A 19,236-nucleotide genomic window follows, 5' to 3' on the forward strand; every position below is an offset into this window, starting at 1 on the left:
TATAGGAATTTCACCCACTCTTGTGATGTGATTTAGAGTTGTTTTTTCTTGCACACTTCTCCTACTCGTTTCTATCATATGACCAGTGGTGTAAAGTAACTAAGTACATTTTCTCAAGTACTGTACTTCAGTACAATTTTGAGGTACTTTTACTTTACTGGAGTATTTCCAATTGTCTATAATTTTACTTCTACTCCACTACATCTCAGAGGCACTCCAGTACAACTATTTGAAAACTTTAGTTACTAGTTACTTTGCAGATATACATTATTACATCATAAAACATACATTAACCACTTTACCACTTTTATACCTAGGCTATTTGAAAATAGCCGATCTACAAGCTCACGATGCGACGCGTTGTGAGCTTGTAGATCTGCTATTTTCAAACATTTTTGCACTTTAAGTACATTTTGATACCAATACTTTTGTACTTTTACTCAAGTACGTTTTTAATTCCGGACTTTTACTTGTAACAGAGTACTTCTACATTGCAGTATTGATACTTTCACTTAAGTAAAACATTTGAGTTCTTTCTCCACCACAGGATTTAAAGTTGTTCTTTCTTGCATACTTCTCCTGCTCGTTTCTATCAAAAGACCAATGTCAAAGAACTCTTGGACACTGGACACTAATGTGATATTCTTCTCCCGCAGGTTGTCCACTACTGAGGAGGCTGCTGACCGGCAGCAATAGGTCAACTGGGTGCACGGCTGGAAGCTACATGAGCGTGGGCATCTAACCTCCACTCCACTCCGCCTGCGTGTGTGTGTGTGTGTGTGTGTGTGTGTGTTTGTGTGTTTATGTGTGTGGGTGTTCTCTCCCCAGAGAACACCATGCTGTGGACATTGCTACTAGCACTGCTGGTGCTCTTTCTACTGCAAAGCCAGTTTTGCACATGCATATGGGGTGTGCGGGCCAGGGCTCCCGGCTCCTCGTCCCAGTCGGCCTCCTCTGAGGCCACCCCGCAGCAGCGGTTGCCCGGCGCCATTATCATTGGCGTGCGAAAGGGCGGAACCAGAGCCCTGCTGGAAATGCTCAATCTCCACCCGGATGTTGAGGTGGCAAAGGCTGAGGTAAAATACAAAGTTGATCTGTTAAAAGGATCCCTGGCTAATAAGCCTTATATGGATTAATACATTATAATTGCCCTCTATCTCTAACTTAAATTTAAAATGATAAACACCTTAAATATTTTATAGTTAATATATTTCACTCAACTCCCATCGCAAGTTGATGATGTCATTTGTCCATGTGTGGTCCAGCCCTATGGAATGTATGGAATGCATGTGCTAATAAAAAGTATTTTAAATATGGCTTTGATGCTCATATACCGTAGGAAGTATTAAATTGGTTTGAGTTAGCGCATGTATTCCATACATTCCATAGGGCTGGACCACACATGGACAACTTGCAACAGGAGCAGCCCCTATTGAGTGAAATATTAACTATTTCCAAAATAAATAAAATATTTAAGGTCCATGACTGACATGACAAATGCATTGATTTTAGATTTTGTGCACTCTTTTTCCGTTTTTCACTCTTTTCTACAAATCTCTGTCTGTCTCTCAGGTGCACTACTTCAACGTGGAAGAGCACTTTCGGTGGGGGCTGGCGTGGTACCGTGCCCAGATGCCCTTCACCCTGCCTGGTCTGCTCACTGTGGAAAAGACTCCCGGCTACTTTACCTCCCCCCAGGTCCCAGTACGGGTGTGGGACATGAACCCTGCCGTGCGCTTGCTCCTCATCGTCCGTGACCCAGCCGAAAGGCTGGTCTCCGACTACACCCAGGTCCTACACAACCGCCTGACCCGCCACAAGCCCTACCAGCCTCTGGAGGAGCTCCTGCTCCGCAAGGGCCACGTGAACCCCGGGTACAAGGCGCTGCAGAGGAGCCTCTACCATCAGCACTTGGCGCGCTGGCTCGAGGTCTTCCCGCACAAGCAGATCCACGTGGTGGATGGCGACGCGCTGATCCGCGACCCCTTTCCCGAGCTGCGTAAGGCCGAGAGGTTCTTGGACCTACCTCCCAGGATCAGCCCTGACAACTTCTACTTCAACACCACCAAGGGCTTCTACTGTCTGCTCTCTGCTGGCCATGACAAGTGCCTGGACGAATCCAAGGGCAGGCCCCACGCGCCTCTCAGCGCCCAGGCCTTCAAGAAGCTGTGCCACTACTTCAGGAAGCCCAACAAGCTCTTCTTTGAGATGATTGGGCGATCCTTCTCCTGGTGCTGAGCGGGTGTTGAACGCAGGGACTGTTCTGGGCCATGACAACACATAGGGCTTGGGAACAGAGACCGGAGACAGAGACCTGTGTGTTGTTGTTGTTGTTATATTGTTGGGTAGATGAACACTATAGCTTGATTAAAGCCTTGAACATCCTTCGTTGCGCCTACTTTCCAAGACATAAGCAGTGGGCATTGAGACTCACCAGGGTGACATGATAATCATAGGCTGGATCCCAAGTTTCTTGCCTGATGTTTCCTCGCTCCTCTATCCTCACTTGACCCGGAAGTTCAACTCTGTCTCCCATTTTGATGTTCATGTCAAGTCTCTTATTCCTGAAGATTAGGAGTCATCTCTGAGGAGCTATGAGCGAGCAAACTTGAGTGTATCCTTACAGGAAGACTTTACTAGCTGGACAGCATGACATTGCAGACTCCTCCCTACAGCTAGCAGCGTTGTAACATGCGTGTGTCATGGAGGGTGGCAATGTTAAACTGTAACGAGGCAAATTAAACTGTGACATTTCCAACGACTGTTCTTTCATTGCCATCAATGAGAAGGGTTTGTATGTGTCTAAACAGTTATGAAGGTGGTGGGTGGGGCTCAGCTGTGTTGTTGTCATTAGAAATGGACGTCGCTTAACATGACGCTTCAGAGGAGCTGACGTGCGACTTCTCCAGACATCATTTCTTCGTTTCCTCTCTCCTTGCTTTGTTTCCTCCATGCGTCCTCGGTGGGAGAGACTGAGACATAAGGAAAGGACGGACGTGATGTAAACTAGAATTCATGATAGAGACCTGGGATGCAGCCATAGTCAGAGTATCATAATAACTGAAACACTGGAAAAGCTTGTCTCTATATACACCAGGCCAACACAACCCTTTACTGTGACCACACTGGTGCCTGATTGGATATTATGTCCGGTCCTGATGTACAAACTAGAATTGACAAACAAAGCCACAACACCTGTGCCATACACACATTTTGAGAACCGAAGAGGAACTGCATTTAATGTTTTTGTTTTTTTGTATGAGACTTTTAAAGAAGATGCACAGATTTAGAGGACATGATGAAATTACTAGAGAAAGAATGGGGTGGAATCGAATTGTTGCACTAAAGCCTGATTTATAATACTTAGTCATAAGATGGTGTTCCATGCCAAAAATAGCCATTGGCTATTTTGCCTAAAGAATACTGTCATATGATGGAGTATACATTTGGCATAGAATGCTTATATTGCTTACAGGTCAATCAATGATAATACTAAATGTCATCATTTTGAAAAGGAGCTGATTCTAAACTTCAACTGATCATTGTTGTAAAAAGTTTGCTAGTTGATAATGTTTTATTGGGTCACGATGTTTACCTATTTTGTTACTATTCTGCTAGATTGATATTTCACTTTCAGACATTCAATAGAAATCTATATTTTTGGTCTTTTGAAATTAGCTACTTTTGAAGACAATTGTTTTTACTTTGTTCTTTACTTTGAAGGCTGCCAGTGTATTCGTAGTATGTTTTCTAAAATGTTCTCCAAATAAACGTGTACAGTTGTACAGTGTGAACATGCAACACGTGACTATATTCTGAACCCATCCTCATTTTCAATTAAAAGTTCACGATATCAGCAACAACAAAGGAGAATTTCTGAGAATATGAGAATATGCTGCTACAAAAATAATTACGTCAACAGAGAGAAAAGCCCCACATCGCACAATCAGCGGTGTTCAGTTAACTCTCTTAATATTCCGTTAACATTCATCTTGTGCCCACACTGTTGCCCTCTCTCTCTCTCTCCTCTGTATCAGCATATTCTCTGTTGATATCTACAGCAGAACATGGGTTCGTCTAAGTTTTGGTGATTGATGGCCAATTCATGGAGCCCACATCCCAACAACAGGTGCTGAACTAAAATCCGTACATAAGAAGAGGAAGGGAAGTCCGCACACTATATACTAGCTCCCAGTAGAAAATATATTTTGAGTAGTTACAACGTTTCGACCCTAGCAGGTCTTCATCAGGTCTGACCTGCTAGGGTCGAAACGTTGTACCTACTCTAAATAAATGTTCTACTGGGAGCTATACAGCGTGCGGACTTCCCTTCCTCTTCTAGAGTAAAGCATGTTACATTCTCACTGGAATTAATACAATTCTTGAAAACACAGTTAAGCCGTCAAGCCTCTTTTAAAAAAAAATCTTGCTAATACGCTATAATATAAATTTTCAAGTGGACTTAATGTGGGCACGGTCCGCACAAAATGATTTCCGCCATTGGCCCGCGGGCCACACTTTGAGAAGATGTTCCCTACGTCAAAGATCAAAGCAGGCTGCATTTCTTTTCATCGTGGAGTCATATCCCCCATAGAATCACCTTCAGATTCACACCCACCCTCTGACAAATCACACATGCCGGTCATCTGAAGGGCAAGGCTTTGTATTTGACTGACAGTCAGCAGGGTCTTTTTCTTTCCATTGGGATACAGAATTTAAATCAGAATTCATTCTGACTCTCACAACTCACAGACAACTCAATCCATGCTGTCCGTTGAACTTAAACTCTTGCACTTTATAATTCGCCCTGGATAAGAGCGTCTGCAGAGGCATTATTTCAGAACAAACTAGAGGGTGGCAAGATCTGCCATTTTTTTAATGTTTTGAAAACTTCTGGGAAAATAAAGAAATAATAATAATAATAACTAGAAAAATGTTCTCCTCAGAGCACAGGTCTCCACCAAGCCAGGTAGTAGAAGTCAAGCTTAGCCAATCAGGATGAAATATGAAAAATCAGACAGGCCAATGTGAAGTTTCAGACACTGTGATTGCCGTGAAACTTTGCAGCCTTCAGCCTGGCGGAGACAATAATAATAATAATTGTGGAGAAAAAATAAATAGGAAATGTAAAAATAGGATATATACTTGCAAACCATAAAAACAGGTCCCTATGTTTGGGAAACACCCGTTTCCCCATTGACCTACCACATCTTTTCAAGACTAATATGTAAAGTGAGCTGAGACACGCAGTCAAGAGGGAGTTTGAGAGAGAGGTAAGAATAAACAAATGATTCTTGCTCTTTGAAGATGTGAGGCAAGCCACGTCTTTCATGTTCTCCCTCTGAGGCCCATCGTGGTGTGGACAGGGTCCGATCCCATCCCATCCTGAGTGAATGTCAGACCATATAATCATACAAAATAAATATTTACTTTCCAACTGAACTGAGAATGGCACTCAATGATGCGTTTCACTATAAAACTTCACCCATTGAAAGCGCAAAAGTGAGACATCACATGACAGCCTGCCATGATTAGAGTGCAATGAAGAATCTTACCACCTTACTGACAGTTTACTTGTTGAAAAACAACAGTCTGATCCTGATGAACAAAACTGGTTTCCCTCCAAATGAAGCAAATGTAATCCACTTGTGATCTACTGTAAATCTGATGGATTTTATGTGTGTATGATGATATAAGATGAATAAGAAAGTCAAGCTTAGATTGTGATAACAGTAGCCTATACGTCTATTCCAGGCAAGGGTGCATAACTTAGGAGGTATGCCATTGCCCCTCTGTAAACGATTTCAGAAAAGAAAAGTAAACAATACCTAGATCAATACTGAACCAGCCAACATTCCTCCATCTGTATACCCCCTACAAAGTCCAATAAACAAAAACAAAAAAGACCATTCAAAACTTAAAAACAACAAAGCACCAGAACCAGTCAAAGCAGACCCAGCAAGGTTACTTCACCAACTCATTGGACAGATCTGGTCAATTTGGACAGATCTGGTAAAAAGGTGCCAAGTGACTGGACAGAGGGTTACCACGTCTGGAGAAACTCAAAAAGGTAACCTGAAAGACTGCAACAACTACAGGGGCATCATGCTTATATCTGTGTCGGGGAAGGCATTAAGCACGATCATCCTGGAAAGACTCAATAGCCAATATTGCACTTAACTGAACAAATAAGTGTCTAGACCTATGTTTTGAGGGTCAAGGATAACAAGGAAACTATTCTTAAAGTGGTTACATGCACCTGTGGCATGCTGGTGTGCAAATGAGTGCTGCCGTTACAATATAATCATATTTTTACCAAATATTATTATGCCAACCTTTTTGCCATCTGCAAAATAATTGCTTACCAATCAATAGCTTTCTTCACCAATGTGTTCACGAAGGTGTCTTTAACACCTTTCAATTACTTCCAACCCAACTATTATGGGAAACTTCATGGGAGCCAATCAAAGTTAAGAAGACCTGGTGTGAAAAACTGGAAAGATAAATTGGACAATATGAGTTTGTCGTGCAATCCGCTATGCAAGGACACCTACCTACTTCATCATTGGTGTGGGGAACAAGAAACAGATCATCAGTAGTGCATGCACTTAAGGGCTCTCACCATGGCTGCAGCATTGCCAGGGTCCCATGCCATCTCTGGGGCTGACAGTGACAGAACATTTTGCTGGTGGGCATCAATGATGACGAGGAAGATGGAGATCCTCAATTAACATGGTTAGAGGTGGAAGATCCCGGGAATATTGGCATCATCAAGATTAGAGTCATTAGTGTTTATTTTGTTTGTATAATATTATACAGTAGTTGGTTATCATTTCTTATTTTTGAATATTTTATGTGCACTATGCAGTTCATTTCTATTGAAATAAATGTAATCTGGGAAGCCTGTCACCATTTTCTTTAATTCTTTATTGTACATGATCATTTTAATTAAATAGAATTTATGTTTGCATGATGTATGCAAATTATACTAATGCTGGCATGACTGCACCATGGTAATTTATGGACAGCACAAATATGGACATAGACTCTTAGATCACCTTTGACTTTCTAGGAACCCCAAGAATCAAATCAAAATTAACAAAGTCCCAGAGTAGTTGGGTTGGAAGTAATCAGCTGATGTACCGATACAATGAAGTAATTGAGAGGTGTTAGTAATACACACCATGAACCCATTGGTGAAGAAATAAGTTTGGTGAGCAGCTATTTTGCAGATGGCTAAAAAATTATAATAATTGGCATTATTATTGGCATAATAATAACTAATATAAATGTGATTATATTGTAATGGCAGCACTCATTTGCACACCAGCATGCCATAGGTACATGTGATCACAAGAATAGCTTCATTATGATCTTTGACCCTCAACACATAATGTAGGTCTAGACACCTTATTTGTTCAGTTAAGTGCAATATTGGCTGATTTATAGTGAAAATTGATTATTTGATAATGGTGGCACTAATTCGCATATAAATGGTATATGGGACATTCTGACATCTTTTTAAGATAGTTCATCATTTTGTATTTATTTTTTCCCAATCTAGAAACACTGATTAGAAGTATAGGCTATATTTCCTGGGGGTGCATGATACCCCCTTCTTTCCACTCTACTATTTAGGGACATCCCAGTGCTCATAGCAGAGACAGGTCACTGAGAAGAAAACCTCCTTCAAATTATCAAAAGAAACAGCGTCAAAGCCGTTGAAATGGTCTGACAAAGTGGTAAGCTTGCGTTATGTTTGAATGAATAGTAGCCTACCATAGAGTCAATTCAATGAGTCAAGTTTCAGGGCAGAACATTTTAGAGATAATAAATGCTTTAACTTAAATGTTAAGCTGCATTAAAGCTAATGTGAGGCAAAATCAATGTGCTAATTATTATGAAAAGTAGTGATATCACGTTTATAATAAAACTCTAGTGAACCACTACATAAATGATGTTACATTTAAACATGAATGGAAGCATTTTGTAAACTTGCCTACAAGACAAATCCCCACTCAGTCTTCAAAGCAGAATTCCTAATCTAATCGTGACATAATCTAATATCAAACAAAATCCTAACCCTAATAAAATTAACTTCTAAATGTAATACATTATCTTAAAGTGGACTCTCCATCTCTTTGATTGAATATGCATTTTTGTGTAACCCTCTGAACCTCTGTAAATACTTGGCTTTTTCCAGTAATAAGTGCTGTGGTTTGTAGAAGGGGAAATTAGGTTGAATCTGTCGTTGTATGGTTATATACAGGACTATAAGGAACAACATCTTTTCCTTAATAGTCTGCTGATGTACCTGTTCAGCTGGGTCAAATTTAAAGGATGATGAATGCAGAACAAACATTTGTATGGCAGACCATCTGTGTATTCAAATTCAAATGTTGCGAGGATTTTTTATTTTTTTTGCTAGAGGAAGCGTTCAAATAAGGAAATGGTAATGTAATTGTGAATATCACTGGCACCCTCTGCTGGCACTCCACAATATAAACACAAGGTCACACAGATTCAGTTTGTAGTGTTTACAAACATGAGTGCAGTAGATACTTTAAAAAAAAGTTAGTACAAAATAGTTTACCAGATTTATAGAAGATTTTATAGCTGTAAATATATACATCCAATATATTCTACTAGTCAGTCCCACCCGCAATTGTGCCTCATGTGCCAGCTACTTGAAATGGGTTGCTCAAATACCAAATATTTAAGACATGGCACCTTCATGTCTACTGGTAAACCAAAAACATGTATATTTAATTGATGACATTTTGTTTAGGCCAATAGTTTATTCATACAATTTGGTTCCACTATTCGACCTATCGACATGGTTGATGCATTTGTGACTCAGCTAGCTTTTAACCATTGCTTTAACCCCGCCAACTTTTGAGGGTAAACATTGAGAATTGAATTGATCAAGGAGATCAGATGGCAAGACCTTTTCTCCATAGGGCTAATACAGCAGCATCAGGCGGCATGCCATGAAACACCATAAGTACAGCCGTTGAAGTAGCGCTGAACAATATTCAAACAAATTGACCTTGTAAATATGTTTGTTTTTATATATAGCTGTATAAAGTAGTTACATATTTTCAGTATGTGTTAAGTACAATAACTCCAACTTAAAAATAATGTCCGATACATCTTCAAATGTAGCGGCAACTTTGAGGGTGAAATAAGGCACTCGTTCTCAACGGGACACCTGTAGATGCATTCTGCAAGACCAGTTACCAACAACTAGCCATTAAATCAGATGGATCGTACCTTCTTTCAGGTTTTAGTCATGAAAAATGTGAACCTTGGTAGAGTTCCTTTTCCATCAAGAACTACCGGTAAGTGGCTTAGTAAAATGTGTTTGGCTGGGTAAATTTGACATAGCTACTGTACATTGCCTTGTGGTTAGAGTGTGCTCGCTGAGATTGAACAGTCCCTGGCCGGGTTATACCAAAGACTATAAAAATGGGACCCAATGCCGCGTCGTGTCTAGGTGGTGTACTTTTACTTTATGGCACTTGCTCCTGCCCTGTGGGCCACATGCCTCCCAAGAGCCTATTTACATTTACTTTTACTGTACACTGCATCCTCTGCAATGTGACTATTGCACGTGTGCATTGCAATGTAGATGCCGAAATGTGTTGTGCAGACCTAAAGCCAAGCATTTCACTAACAATTCCTAAACTCTTCAATTGACAGCAGCACGCACAGATCTGATAATTGATGGGGCCGATTCAAAAAGAATATTCTATCTCGATGAAAACGCTACCCCCTATAGAACACCACCACCATATTACAAAGACAGCCAGTTAAAAATGCTATTATCCATCATTTGATTTACTAATGTCAAATCCAATATCTGTATTCATAAGTGATTCTGTCGGAGCTGAAAAGGCCAAGCAAATAACCACAAAAGTACGTTTTTTCTTTTTCTTATAAAAATGGTTTTAACAATTCCATTTTTTCAGTATAAAACATTACAGAATCCCAGGCCAATCAAACAAATTCACTGTCACCATTTGACAAAATTATAAACTCCCCAGTCAGACGTTCTACGATAACATACAAAGGGTTTTTTTTCTTCCTTTATGGGTTTTCCACTTTTTTTCACTAGCTATGGGAAAATATTACAATAACACAAAGCCTAACAATCACTCTTCGTTAGCTATAATAATAATAAAAAAGAACGAATGTGAACTCCCGATCTGGTCCGAGCCCAAGCACCCACATTTCTGGTCAACATGGCATTTATGCAGTCTTCTGCTGGCCCTTCTTCCCGATGAGGGACTTATGGATGTGTGGAATCACACCTGCAAAACAGCAACATGTACATTTCAATATTTGAGGCTCATTCGGATGAGTGGTGTTCAGAACGCATTAGTTGAATTACAGGGAAGAGAATCAGACAGATGCATGTCTGTCTGTGGTGCATGTTATCACACAGTGGTATAACTATGCTTTTGAGGATTGTACAGCAATTAAAAAAAAAAATCCTAAATAATGGCAGTGGGTAATAAACATCTCCCATCAGGGGGGACAGTGCATTGTTGATCCATGTGTTGCGTTTGAGCTCACCTCCTCCAGCGATGGTGGCCTTGATGAGGGAGTCCAACTCTTCGTCACCACGGATGGCCAGCTGCAAGTGACGGGGAGTGATACGCTTCACCTTCAGATCTTTGGAGGCATTGCCCGCCAACTCTAATACCTGGGACAGAAAAGACAATAATGATGAATCCAAAGTATAAACAGTTCGTATCGACGTCAACAACCACAATGCATGATGATACGGCGTCAAACAACATGGGACATGGCAGCAACTTACTTCAGCGGTGAGGTACTCAAGGATGGCTGCACTATAAACAGCTGCTGTTGCTCCTACACGGCCATGACTTGTTGTGCGGGTCTTCAAGTGCCTGTGGATACGACCCACTGGGAACTAGCAGGTAAAATGGAAGGAGCAGATAAAGATGGGATAAATTTGACATGACCAAAAGACAGATTGTAAACACAGGCAAAAGCAAAAAAAATAGAATTACTAGTAGTCCTAAAAAGCAGACAACTCTTACCTGCAATCCAGCCCTCTGGGAGCGGGACACTGCTTTTGCCTTGGCCTTGCCACTGTCTTTTCCTGCCTTGCCACCAGCCTGCATGCAGATGAATGTATTAGCTTACAAAATACAGAGCCATACACATTTTATCATAAAATGTTCCTGCCATGATAAGGTGTGTCCCAATTGAGAATGCAAGTTCATTGGCTCTTTTGTCAAGCCCTCTCCAATCTATATTATGGTAAGCGCTACTAACTGGTGGGGTTACAAGTCAACTCAAATGCAAGCAGGTCAAAGGGCTAACAGATCAATTCTCCTGCACGTACAGCCAGACTGAGGGGATTGACGGGCTTTCCCGCCATCCAACATTCAGTAGCAGGTGGAAGGGTCCAAATACAGTAGACTCATGTTACACTGGAAATTACATTGCAAACCAGAAGTTCTAAACGACAGGATGGATCTACCGAGTATCAAGCCGTCGAGCTGAAAACATCATAAAACTGTTAACCCCGCCACTCTGAGTGGAGGCTCTGATGTGAGCCGAAGGATTCGGTTCATCGACGACTTAAATCAAGTCTCTCACATACTACACAAAAAAACCTCTTCCTGGGGATATTCTAGGTTTAAACAACCCATATGAAGTACACATTATATATGTATCAGTGTATTACACACGTCAAGCAGCTGCTCATCAATCGACGTTCTGCCGAGTAAACACGGCAAAAAAAAGCCGTGGGGGGGGGGGGAATACCTGATCTATAAGCTCACAACATGTAGCGGACGCGAAGCGTTGGAGCTTGTGGATCTACCATTTTTTGGCAATCGACACCGTCGCACGACGAAGTACAACGAGGCTGTACGCTAACCCGCATTAGCTTAGCTGGCTAACTAGCACCACGGCTAGTATTGAAACCCATTGCAAAGAGCATCGTGCCTCAAAACACACGAATTGCGAACGCGGTCCCCAATTTATGTGCGGTCGCGAATCATTTCTCCAAAGCAGAGCCCCATATATCTGGTACTTCACCCGCCGTCAACTTGCCGGGTAAAAACGCGAGAGCCACCGAGCCAAGCTGCTAACAGGCTAACCACCGTCGGCTAGCGCGTTAGCCGACCTGAAGCGTTAGCCGACGGTGGTTAGCCTGTTAGCAGCTAACGTTTTAGCAACACTCGTTCGGTTTTAGTCAAAACGCTGCACCGTTCGGCTTCTAAACCAAACACGTTTATAGTTCAGTGAGAAGAACAGATAAAACAATATATATAACCATGCATGACTGCAACACGACGTGCAATTAAATAACAGCAATAAATACCGTACCATTTTCCTGTTGTGTGTTGTTTGATTGTAGAGTAAAAGAGAGAACTGCTCAAGTCAAACCGTAATGAAAAAAAAAACACGGGCTCTAGGAAAAGGAGAGAAACAATAAGCCTCCGTTTCGTAAAATGTACTTGCGCGTGGTGGTGCGACCCCTCGCGGGTGAACATAAATAAGCCAATCGGACGGGGCGTTGTTGCTTCGAATCGCCCGCTCGACCAATAGCTGCGCGTCTATCTCACTGGGACGAGCGTTGAGCCGTTTCTCCCCCATCCCCCACACTCCTCCGCGAGCCTTTGCGCACGAGACCAACAAGCAGTGTTGCCATGTCCGCTTATTATAAGCCACTTTGGGCTTCTTTTTTTGTAAAGTGATTGATTGATTGATTGATTGATTGAATACTTTACTAGCAGTTTGCAAAAAAAGTACAGTTCAATACAAGATTTGAAGGAGAGTAGGGATTTACACTCCTTTACGACTGTTGGTAGGGCGTACCACATGTTTGTGGTATAGCAGGAGAACGAGTTTAACGCCTTGTGATTAGTGGAGCTTCCTCTGGTGTTGTGATTGTGGACTTCATTGACGTTTGTGAAGTATTTTGACAGGTAGCCTACATGGGTGTCTTTGTGGTGTAGTGTATCTTGTAGAGTAGACCAGGGCCAGGCCCATTGCAAGTTGCTGTACTCTGTCCTCTACCCTGAGCCATTAACCCTAGTAAAGTGAGCAGGAGTTAAATGAGTTGTAGATATAAGGCCAAGTAGCTTACCAGTTTGTTTTGGGATGTCTGGAGCCTTGTTTTTAAGGCCTTTGTGGTGTTATACCATGAGGTGCATGCATAGTCGAAGTAACCTTGGATGAGTGCTCCTGTTAAGAGTCCTCAAAGTATTCTTACCGTCCAGAGATATCCTGTACAAAAATCTTGTTCTTTTTCTTGTTAAAATCTTGTTAACTTTTTTGATTACTGGGAAAGATTTGCCTCTAAAATGGAACCTAGGTAGGTAATTCCCTCTTTTCTTGTGATAACGTTGTCACCTACTTTTATTGTGAAGCCGTCGGCCTTGCCGAGGTTCATTTTACAAGTTGCTTGTAAATATTGGTGGTTGTGTTTTTTTGGGCTTGTTTCTAAAGTGTAGTTGCTTACTTGGGCTTGTTTCCTAAATGTTGTTTAAACCAGTGGTTCTCAAACATTTTCATGTTAAGGACCCCCAAATTAATGTAATTTCCCCCCCCCCATACAATATTTGTGTAAAAGGTTTCAATAATATTCCACAATTCCTTCAAGATTTTTTAAAAAAATAGCAGATCTACAAGCTCACAACGCGTTACGAGGTTGTAGATCAGCTATTTTCAAATAGCCAATGTATAGGTTTAAAGTGTTCATGTGGCCTATAGTTGCCTCTTTTGGGCTTGTTTTCGTAGACCCGGTTGCTTGTTTCTATTGCAAAATCTGGCAACACTGCCAACAAGTAGGCGGGTGATACAGTTTGAAGAAGTCATTTTTTCTCTTCTTCTTCTTATTATTTTTTAGGGACATTTGCCCTAAAAGCATTTCAAAATGCACCAATAATGGGGCCATGGTTTGGATTCAATTATTCTTAGTGACTATATTACAAGTGACAAGTCATTTATGATACATGTATTGATTTATACCGACAAAGCGTCAAGAATATGGGTTTATAATACAAAATAAATATATGCAAAAGGGGGGGAAATGATGTAGCAATATTACCCAGCGGAACCGAAGACCAAATATTGTTTTTAAATACAAGAAAGCCTGATTTTATACTACTTAGTTGCGCGCCAGTAGCATGCACCGAAAAAAGCAGATTTGAGTGCTCACTACGCGTCGCATCGAGACGCGAGGTGAGCTTGCAGATCTGCTATTTTCGGCGCGCGCAACAAAAGGTGCGTTCGGAAATTACGCACCGGAGCACACTCGCCTATTAGTTTGTATTGGCCAGTGCGCTCAGTGCTGTATTTTCGAACGCGCCCAAAGTCAAAACTAAATGTACTTGAATGTCATCGATGGGGGCGGGGCATGCTTTGACGGACAGGGGGAATCCACCGATGAAAATGCTTGCTTTCGGGCCGACGCCGTGATGGACGTTCCCGACGGCCTATCGCTGAGCAGCAGTCAGGCGTCCAGTTTCCTCCGTGTTGCCATGTCCGCTTATTATAAGCGACTTTGGGCTTATTTTTCTGTAAAGTTGCTTGTGATTGATTGATTGATTACTTTTTTGAGTACTTTTTTTTAGAAAGACATGGAAAAGGTACATGGAAGTACAAATTACAATACAAGGTCCTCTAAACTGGATCACCCATAAAAGCACAATGGCTTATTTCAAATGAGATCCCCACACATCATGATGATGTAAATATTGGTAGTTGCGGGTTGTGTTTTTTGGGGCTTGTTTCTAAAGTGTAGTTGTTTATTTGGGCTTGCTTCCTAATGTTGTTCTCAAACATTTTCATGTCAAGGACATTTTTGTATTTTTTTTTTGTATTTGTTCACGGACCCCTCCATCTGAAAATGTTTTGTGCCACTGCCACGGACCCAGATTTGTATTGTTAAAGGCAGACTAGGTAACTTTGAGCCTAAATAAAAAATATATATATATTTTGCATTTTTTTCCAGCTATCAGCCACTATATAATTATGCAGGTGTGTTTTCCTGCAGAAAGACACCTCCCTCTGGCTGTATTTCGGTTTCATTCAACCTTTTGACATTCATCGCTTTGCAGGGACTGAAAAGTCTGCGGGGGGAGAGCGGGGGCTCGGCCGGAGTTCTTAATTTATCCCTTTGAACTTTGTCGCGCATTGAGTTGATTGATAGGGCCATGAAAGTGTCAACCTCGTTAGTGCTCTCTCTAATCAATGAATGCATCAAAGACAGCAATCACTTTGATACCTGTCAGAGAGGGGAGGGGGGAGTGTGAGTGTACAAACACAGATCTGCGAAGTTACCTAGTGTCCCTTTAATTTTTTTATTTTTATTTTTAATAGCAGATCTACAAGCTCACAACATCTGCTATTTTCAAATAGCCGATGCATATAGGTTTAAAGTGCTCATGTGACCTAGTCGCTTATTTTGGGCTTGTTTTCATAGACCTGGTTGCTTGTTTCTCTCGCAAAACCTGGCAACACTGCTCGACGAGCAGGGAGGAGGGTCAGAGACACGCAGAGAGAGAGAGACTAGAGAACCTGGCTGCTGGTGGCGAAGATGGCGGATGGGGACAGTGGCAGTGAGCGCGGTGGCAGCAGCGGCGGCGGTGGAGGTGGTGGTGGTAGTGGTGGCGGCGGCGGAGGCGGCGGCGGAGGGGGCGGCAGCAGCAGTGGTGGCGGAGGCGGAGGAGGAGGCAGCGGCGGCGGCGGCGGGTACCAGCACTACCAACGGGGGGAGCCGGAGACCCAGGAGCTGGCCTCGAAGCGGCTGGACATCCAGAACAAACGCTTCTACCTGGACGTGAAGCAGAACGCCAAAGGCCGGTTCATCAAGATCGCCGAGGTCGGCGCCGGGGGCTCCAAGAGTCGCCTGACGCTGTCCATGTCTGTGGCGGCGGAGTTCCGCGACTACCTGGGGGACTTCATAGAGCACTACGCCCAGCTTGGGCCTAGCAGCCCGGAGCAGATCGCTCAGTCATCCGGCGGCGACGACACCGGGCCTCGGCGGGCCTTGAAGAGCGAGTTCCTGGTGCGCGAGAACCGCAAATACTACCTCGACCTGAAGGAGAACCAGCGGGGGAGGTTCCTCCGCATCCGACAGACCGTCAATCGTGGGCCCGGTTTCGGCGTCGGGGGAGGAGGCGGCCTCCCCGGAGGAGGTGGCATGCAGGCCGGACAGACCATCGCCCTCCCCGCGCAAGGCTTGATAGAGTTCCGCGACGCATTGGCCAAGTTGATAGACGACTACGGCGGAGACGACGAGGAGCTGGCGGCCGGTGGTGGCGGCGGCGGGGCCGGGGGCTACAGCGAGCTTCCGGAGGGCACCTCCATCATGGTGGACTCCAAGCGCTTCTTCTTCGACGTGGGATCCAACAAGTACGGAGTCTTCTTGAGGGTGAGCGAAGTTAAGCCCAGTTACAGGAACTCTATCACCATCCCGTTCAAAGCGTGGGGCAAGTTCGGCGGCGCGTTCAGCCGCTACGCCGAGGAGATGAAAGAGATCCAGGAGAGGCACCGGGATAAGCAGTACGAGAGGAGAGCTGGAGAGGAGTCTGAGGGCGACGACACGGTGGACGACGATTGATCGACGGGCTGTTTGTATTCAAGGTGACAACATGATGCAAAGCCAGGAGAGCGAAACGAGATAGAGGAACGACTATTAATGTGCATGACGAGTCGAACTTAAAATGATAAAAAAAAAAACATGGAGTAAATACAAAGTATATTTGACTGAGAAATTACTGTCTATATAAGAGAATCGTGTTCTAAAGTTTTAGATGGATGTCATAGCTAAACGAGTGCGGACTGCAGTAGTCAGCTCCTGTATGAGATTCCCCTTTGATGAAAAACATATTGATTGTCCATTTGATAACCTCACACATGTAGCCCAGCAAATTAAGTTTGACAGTGCTCAAAGACATAATATACACAACGCTAGTAGTTTGCCAGTCCCACTCTGTGATCGATATCCAATGGTAAGAGCTCACCTGGACCTGACCTGTAGCCTGTATATTAAGGAAGTGTGACAAGAGTGACACATTCAGACCGAAGGTGTGAAGAAAGCACCTGCATCACTTAAACCATGGCTGTGTTTTGTCCTAGTGGCTTTGTGTGGCTATCCCAGGTAGAGCCACTGTAATGTTGTCTGAGAACACCAGAGCACTTCTCTCAGCTATAGGGGGCATCCTTGGCATCGCAGGACATCCACTCAGCAAGGTCGCTTAAGGTGATCTGTTAAAAGCACACGGCTCATTTGGACTCAGAACGCCACCTGGTTCTATCAAAGCAGGACTGGCGTCTCCCACCGTCCCTCAGGTGCCAACCCTGCTCCAATATAGCTAAAATGCAGTGAACGGTCTATACTATGGCATCGTGTGCCAGGGCCCGAACATGGCCCATTTGTATGGGGTATATCAGCAATACCTGTACCTGTACGCCACTTTCATGACGTGTTGAGTACACTTCAGCCAGCCACTGCAGTCAGGTCCTTGGCAACTGGTGATGTCTGACGATGCAGGCCCAAGTTTGACCCTCCTTCTGAGGGTGAGCTTGGACCTTTAGCGCTGGTCTTTATTTCGGAGTTGATTATCAAAGCTTATTATTGCCGGGCTTGAGCTACAGTCTCAATGGAATCTACCTTGATGACTAATTTACAGTGCGCCATTTGGATCCTTTAATCTTGAACTCAGACCATTAACGACTGAACCGATATTCAGTCTGATTGTAAAAAAAAAAAGAGAGAAAAAAAAAGAAAAACGGTTAAAAAAAAACACTAGGTGCTTTTGGAAAACAAAACCCACAATTGGGTGCTGTACCTACATAAAAAATGTAAAAATATATTAAAAAAACATACTGGAAGAGATTTACTTACTAAAAGATCAAGTATAGATAGAATTATTTTTCAAAAGAGATATATTGAAATATGTCTATGAAATGAGAAATTTATTAGATAATGCTGCCTAAAGTGGCTTATTTAAAACACTAAGCTTGGATGCAACTATCCAGGGTGATATTTCATACCTGCTTTTTTTTTCCTAACATTTGTTTTCTTCCTTAGAGGAAATTAAGAGTACAAAAAATAAATTAACACAGTATATAATAGCATTTTCTAGATACAACCTCATTCAGATAGTATATCCGCTAACACTCAGCACTCCAGGTCACTTTACAGAACATCAAGTTGTCCCCTCATCTCAGTACACCGTTTTACCATATTATCTCGCAAATTGGCTAACCATCAGTTGCCATACGACGCAAACGTAAACATTAACGATCATGAATACATGTCTTTACTGCTCCTTTTTGAATATGATCATGTTTTGCATGCCTGCTCCTATGTGGAGCTGCCTTGTGTTCTTTTCTTTTGCATATTCTGATTGCTGTATGATGGTATTTATCCATGTTGTGCACAGTTTCAAGTATTCTTGAAACGGTGCAACTGCCATGGAGAAGAAAAAAAAAGGTTCAAGTTTACCTCAACATAAAAAGCCACAGCTTCCCCATGCTTTGGGGAATGTCACTTTCATTGTCCCACTTCCTTTAGTGTGTGAACCTCTCGTTGAATTTTACGTTACCCAAATCCACCCCCCCCCCCCAAAAACAGCAGATAATTTGCCATACAAAAACATCTGGGAGCAATAGTTTTTTCTTTTCTATCGATATAAATATACTATATATAATATACACACGAGATTGAAGTACATCCTTCTTCCTGTACTGTGTTACGTGAAATGGCAGCTGTTTCAGTCGTGTGTTCTGCTGTAATATTCTACCAAGTTCCTTTCAACGAGAAATAAAAAAAGGTTTTTGCTCAGGAGAGGTGTGGTGTTTCTTCTTCTCCCACCGGAGGACCGCTTTTCACTTCAGGATTAGTGTAGGTCTGAATGTTTTTGTAATATTAGTCAATGAGTGTGTAGTAAAGGTTGGTACTTGGGCAGCATTGTCAGCAACAGGTGCTTCTTGAGAATGACGGAAGGGCCTCTATCCTATATTGGTTAAACATGTTTCCCCTTCTGTCTTCTTTGGTAGTGGCATGTGCTTTGATTTGAAGTTCATTTAGGAAATAAAAAAGAAGCAAATCAAAGTTTAATTCAACCAGGAACTTGACTTGAGTTTTCATTCTTTGATTTTATATAACATTATTTTAAGGATATATGGAGGGAGTATGGACTATATAACCATCAATCATGACAACTTGAACTTAATATG

At 42.5% G+C, this 19,236-nt stretch overlaps 3 protein-coding genes across 3 annotated transcripts in view; 2 read left to right on the top strand and 1 right to left on the bottom strand.

The window, feature by feature from the left end:
* Positions 1-3,758, top strand: part of hs3st1l2 (heparan sulfate (glucosamine) 3-O-sulfotransferase 1-like 2) — a 22,174-nt gene extending 18,416 nt beyond the window's left edge. The window contains exons 2-3 of the mRNA XM_080433190.1: positions 657-1,076; positions 1,573-3,758. Coding sequence (XP_080289316.1) covers positions 804-1,076; positions 1,573-2,238 — 939 coding nt within the window. The 5' untranslated portion in view covers positions 657-803 and the 3' untranslated portion in view covers positions 2,239-3,758. The remainder of the gene's footprint in view (positions 1-656; positions 1,077-1,572) is intronic.
* Positions 3,759-9,044: 5,286 nt separating this feature from the next.
* On the bottom strand, positions 9,045-12,519 carry h2az2a (H2A.Z variant histone 2a). The gene is made up of 5 exons (XM_080432844.1): positions 12,370-12,519; positions 11,070-11,147; positions 10,826-10,939; positions 10,579-10,708; positions 9,045-10,313 (listed from the first exon to the last, which is right to left on the bottom strand). The coding sequence occupies exons 1-5, from the start codon at positions 12,370-12,372 to the stop codon at positions 10,252-10,254; spliced, it is 387 nt and encodes a 128-aa protein (XP_080288970.1). The 5' UTR covers positions 12,373-12,519; the 3' UTR covers positions 9,045-10,251.
* Positions 12,520-15,571: 3,052 nt separating this feature from the next.
* Positions 15,572-18,844, top strand: LOC308088399 (transcriptional regulator protein Pur-beta-like). The gene has a single exon (XM_080432843.1). It carries the CDS (start codon positions 15,587-15,589, stop codon positions 16,610-16,612), a length of 1,026 nt encoding a protein of 341 aa, XP_080288969.1. The 5' UTR covers positions 15,572-15,586; the 3' UTR covers positions 16,613-18,844.
* The last annotated feature ends 392 nt before the right edge of the window (positions 18,845-19,236 follow it).

This window comes from Gymnoscopelus braueri (assembly GCF_963280865.1).
Source record: "Gymnoscopelus braueri genome assembly, chromosome: 7".
Classification (NCBI taxonomy): Eukaryota; Metazoa; Chordata; class Actinopteri; order Myctophiformes; family Myctophidae; genus Gymnoscopelus; species Gymnoscopelus braueri.

What these genes read in the sequence shown, in the direction of transcription:
- h2az2a (XM_080432844.1), bottom strand. An exon ending in CCCAGAGGGCTGGATTGCAG is followed by an intron (nt 10,940 to 11,069) that starts GTAAGAGTTGTC and finishes TTTACCTGCTAG; the next exon opens with TTCCCAGTGGGTCGTATCCA. An exon ending in GGCCACCATCGCTGGAGGAG is followed by an intron (nt 10,314 to 10,578) that starts GTGAGCTCAAAC and finishes GCTGTTTTGCAG; the next exon opens with GTGTGATTCCACACATCCAT.
- LOC308088399 (XM_080432843.1), top strand. Translation starts at nt 15,587, where the DNA reads ATGGCGGATGGGGACAGTGGCAGTGAGCGCGGTGGCAGCAGCGGCGGC.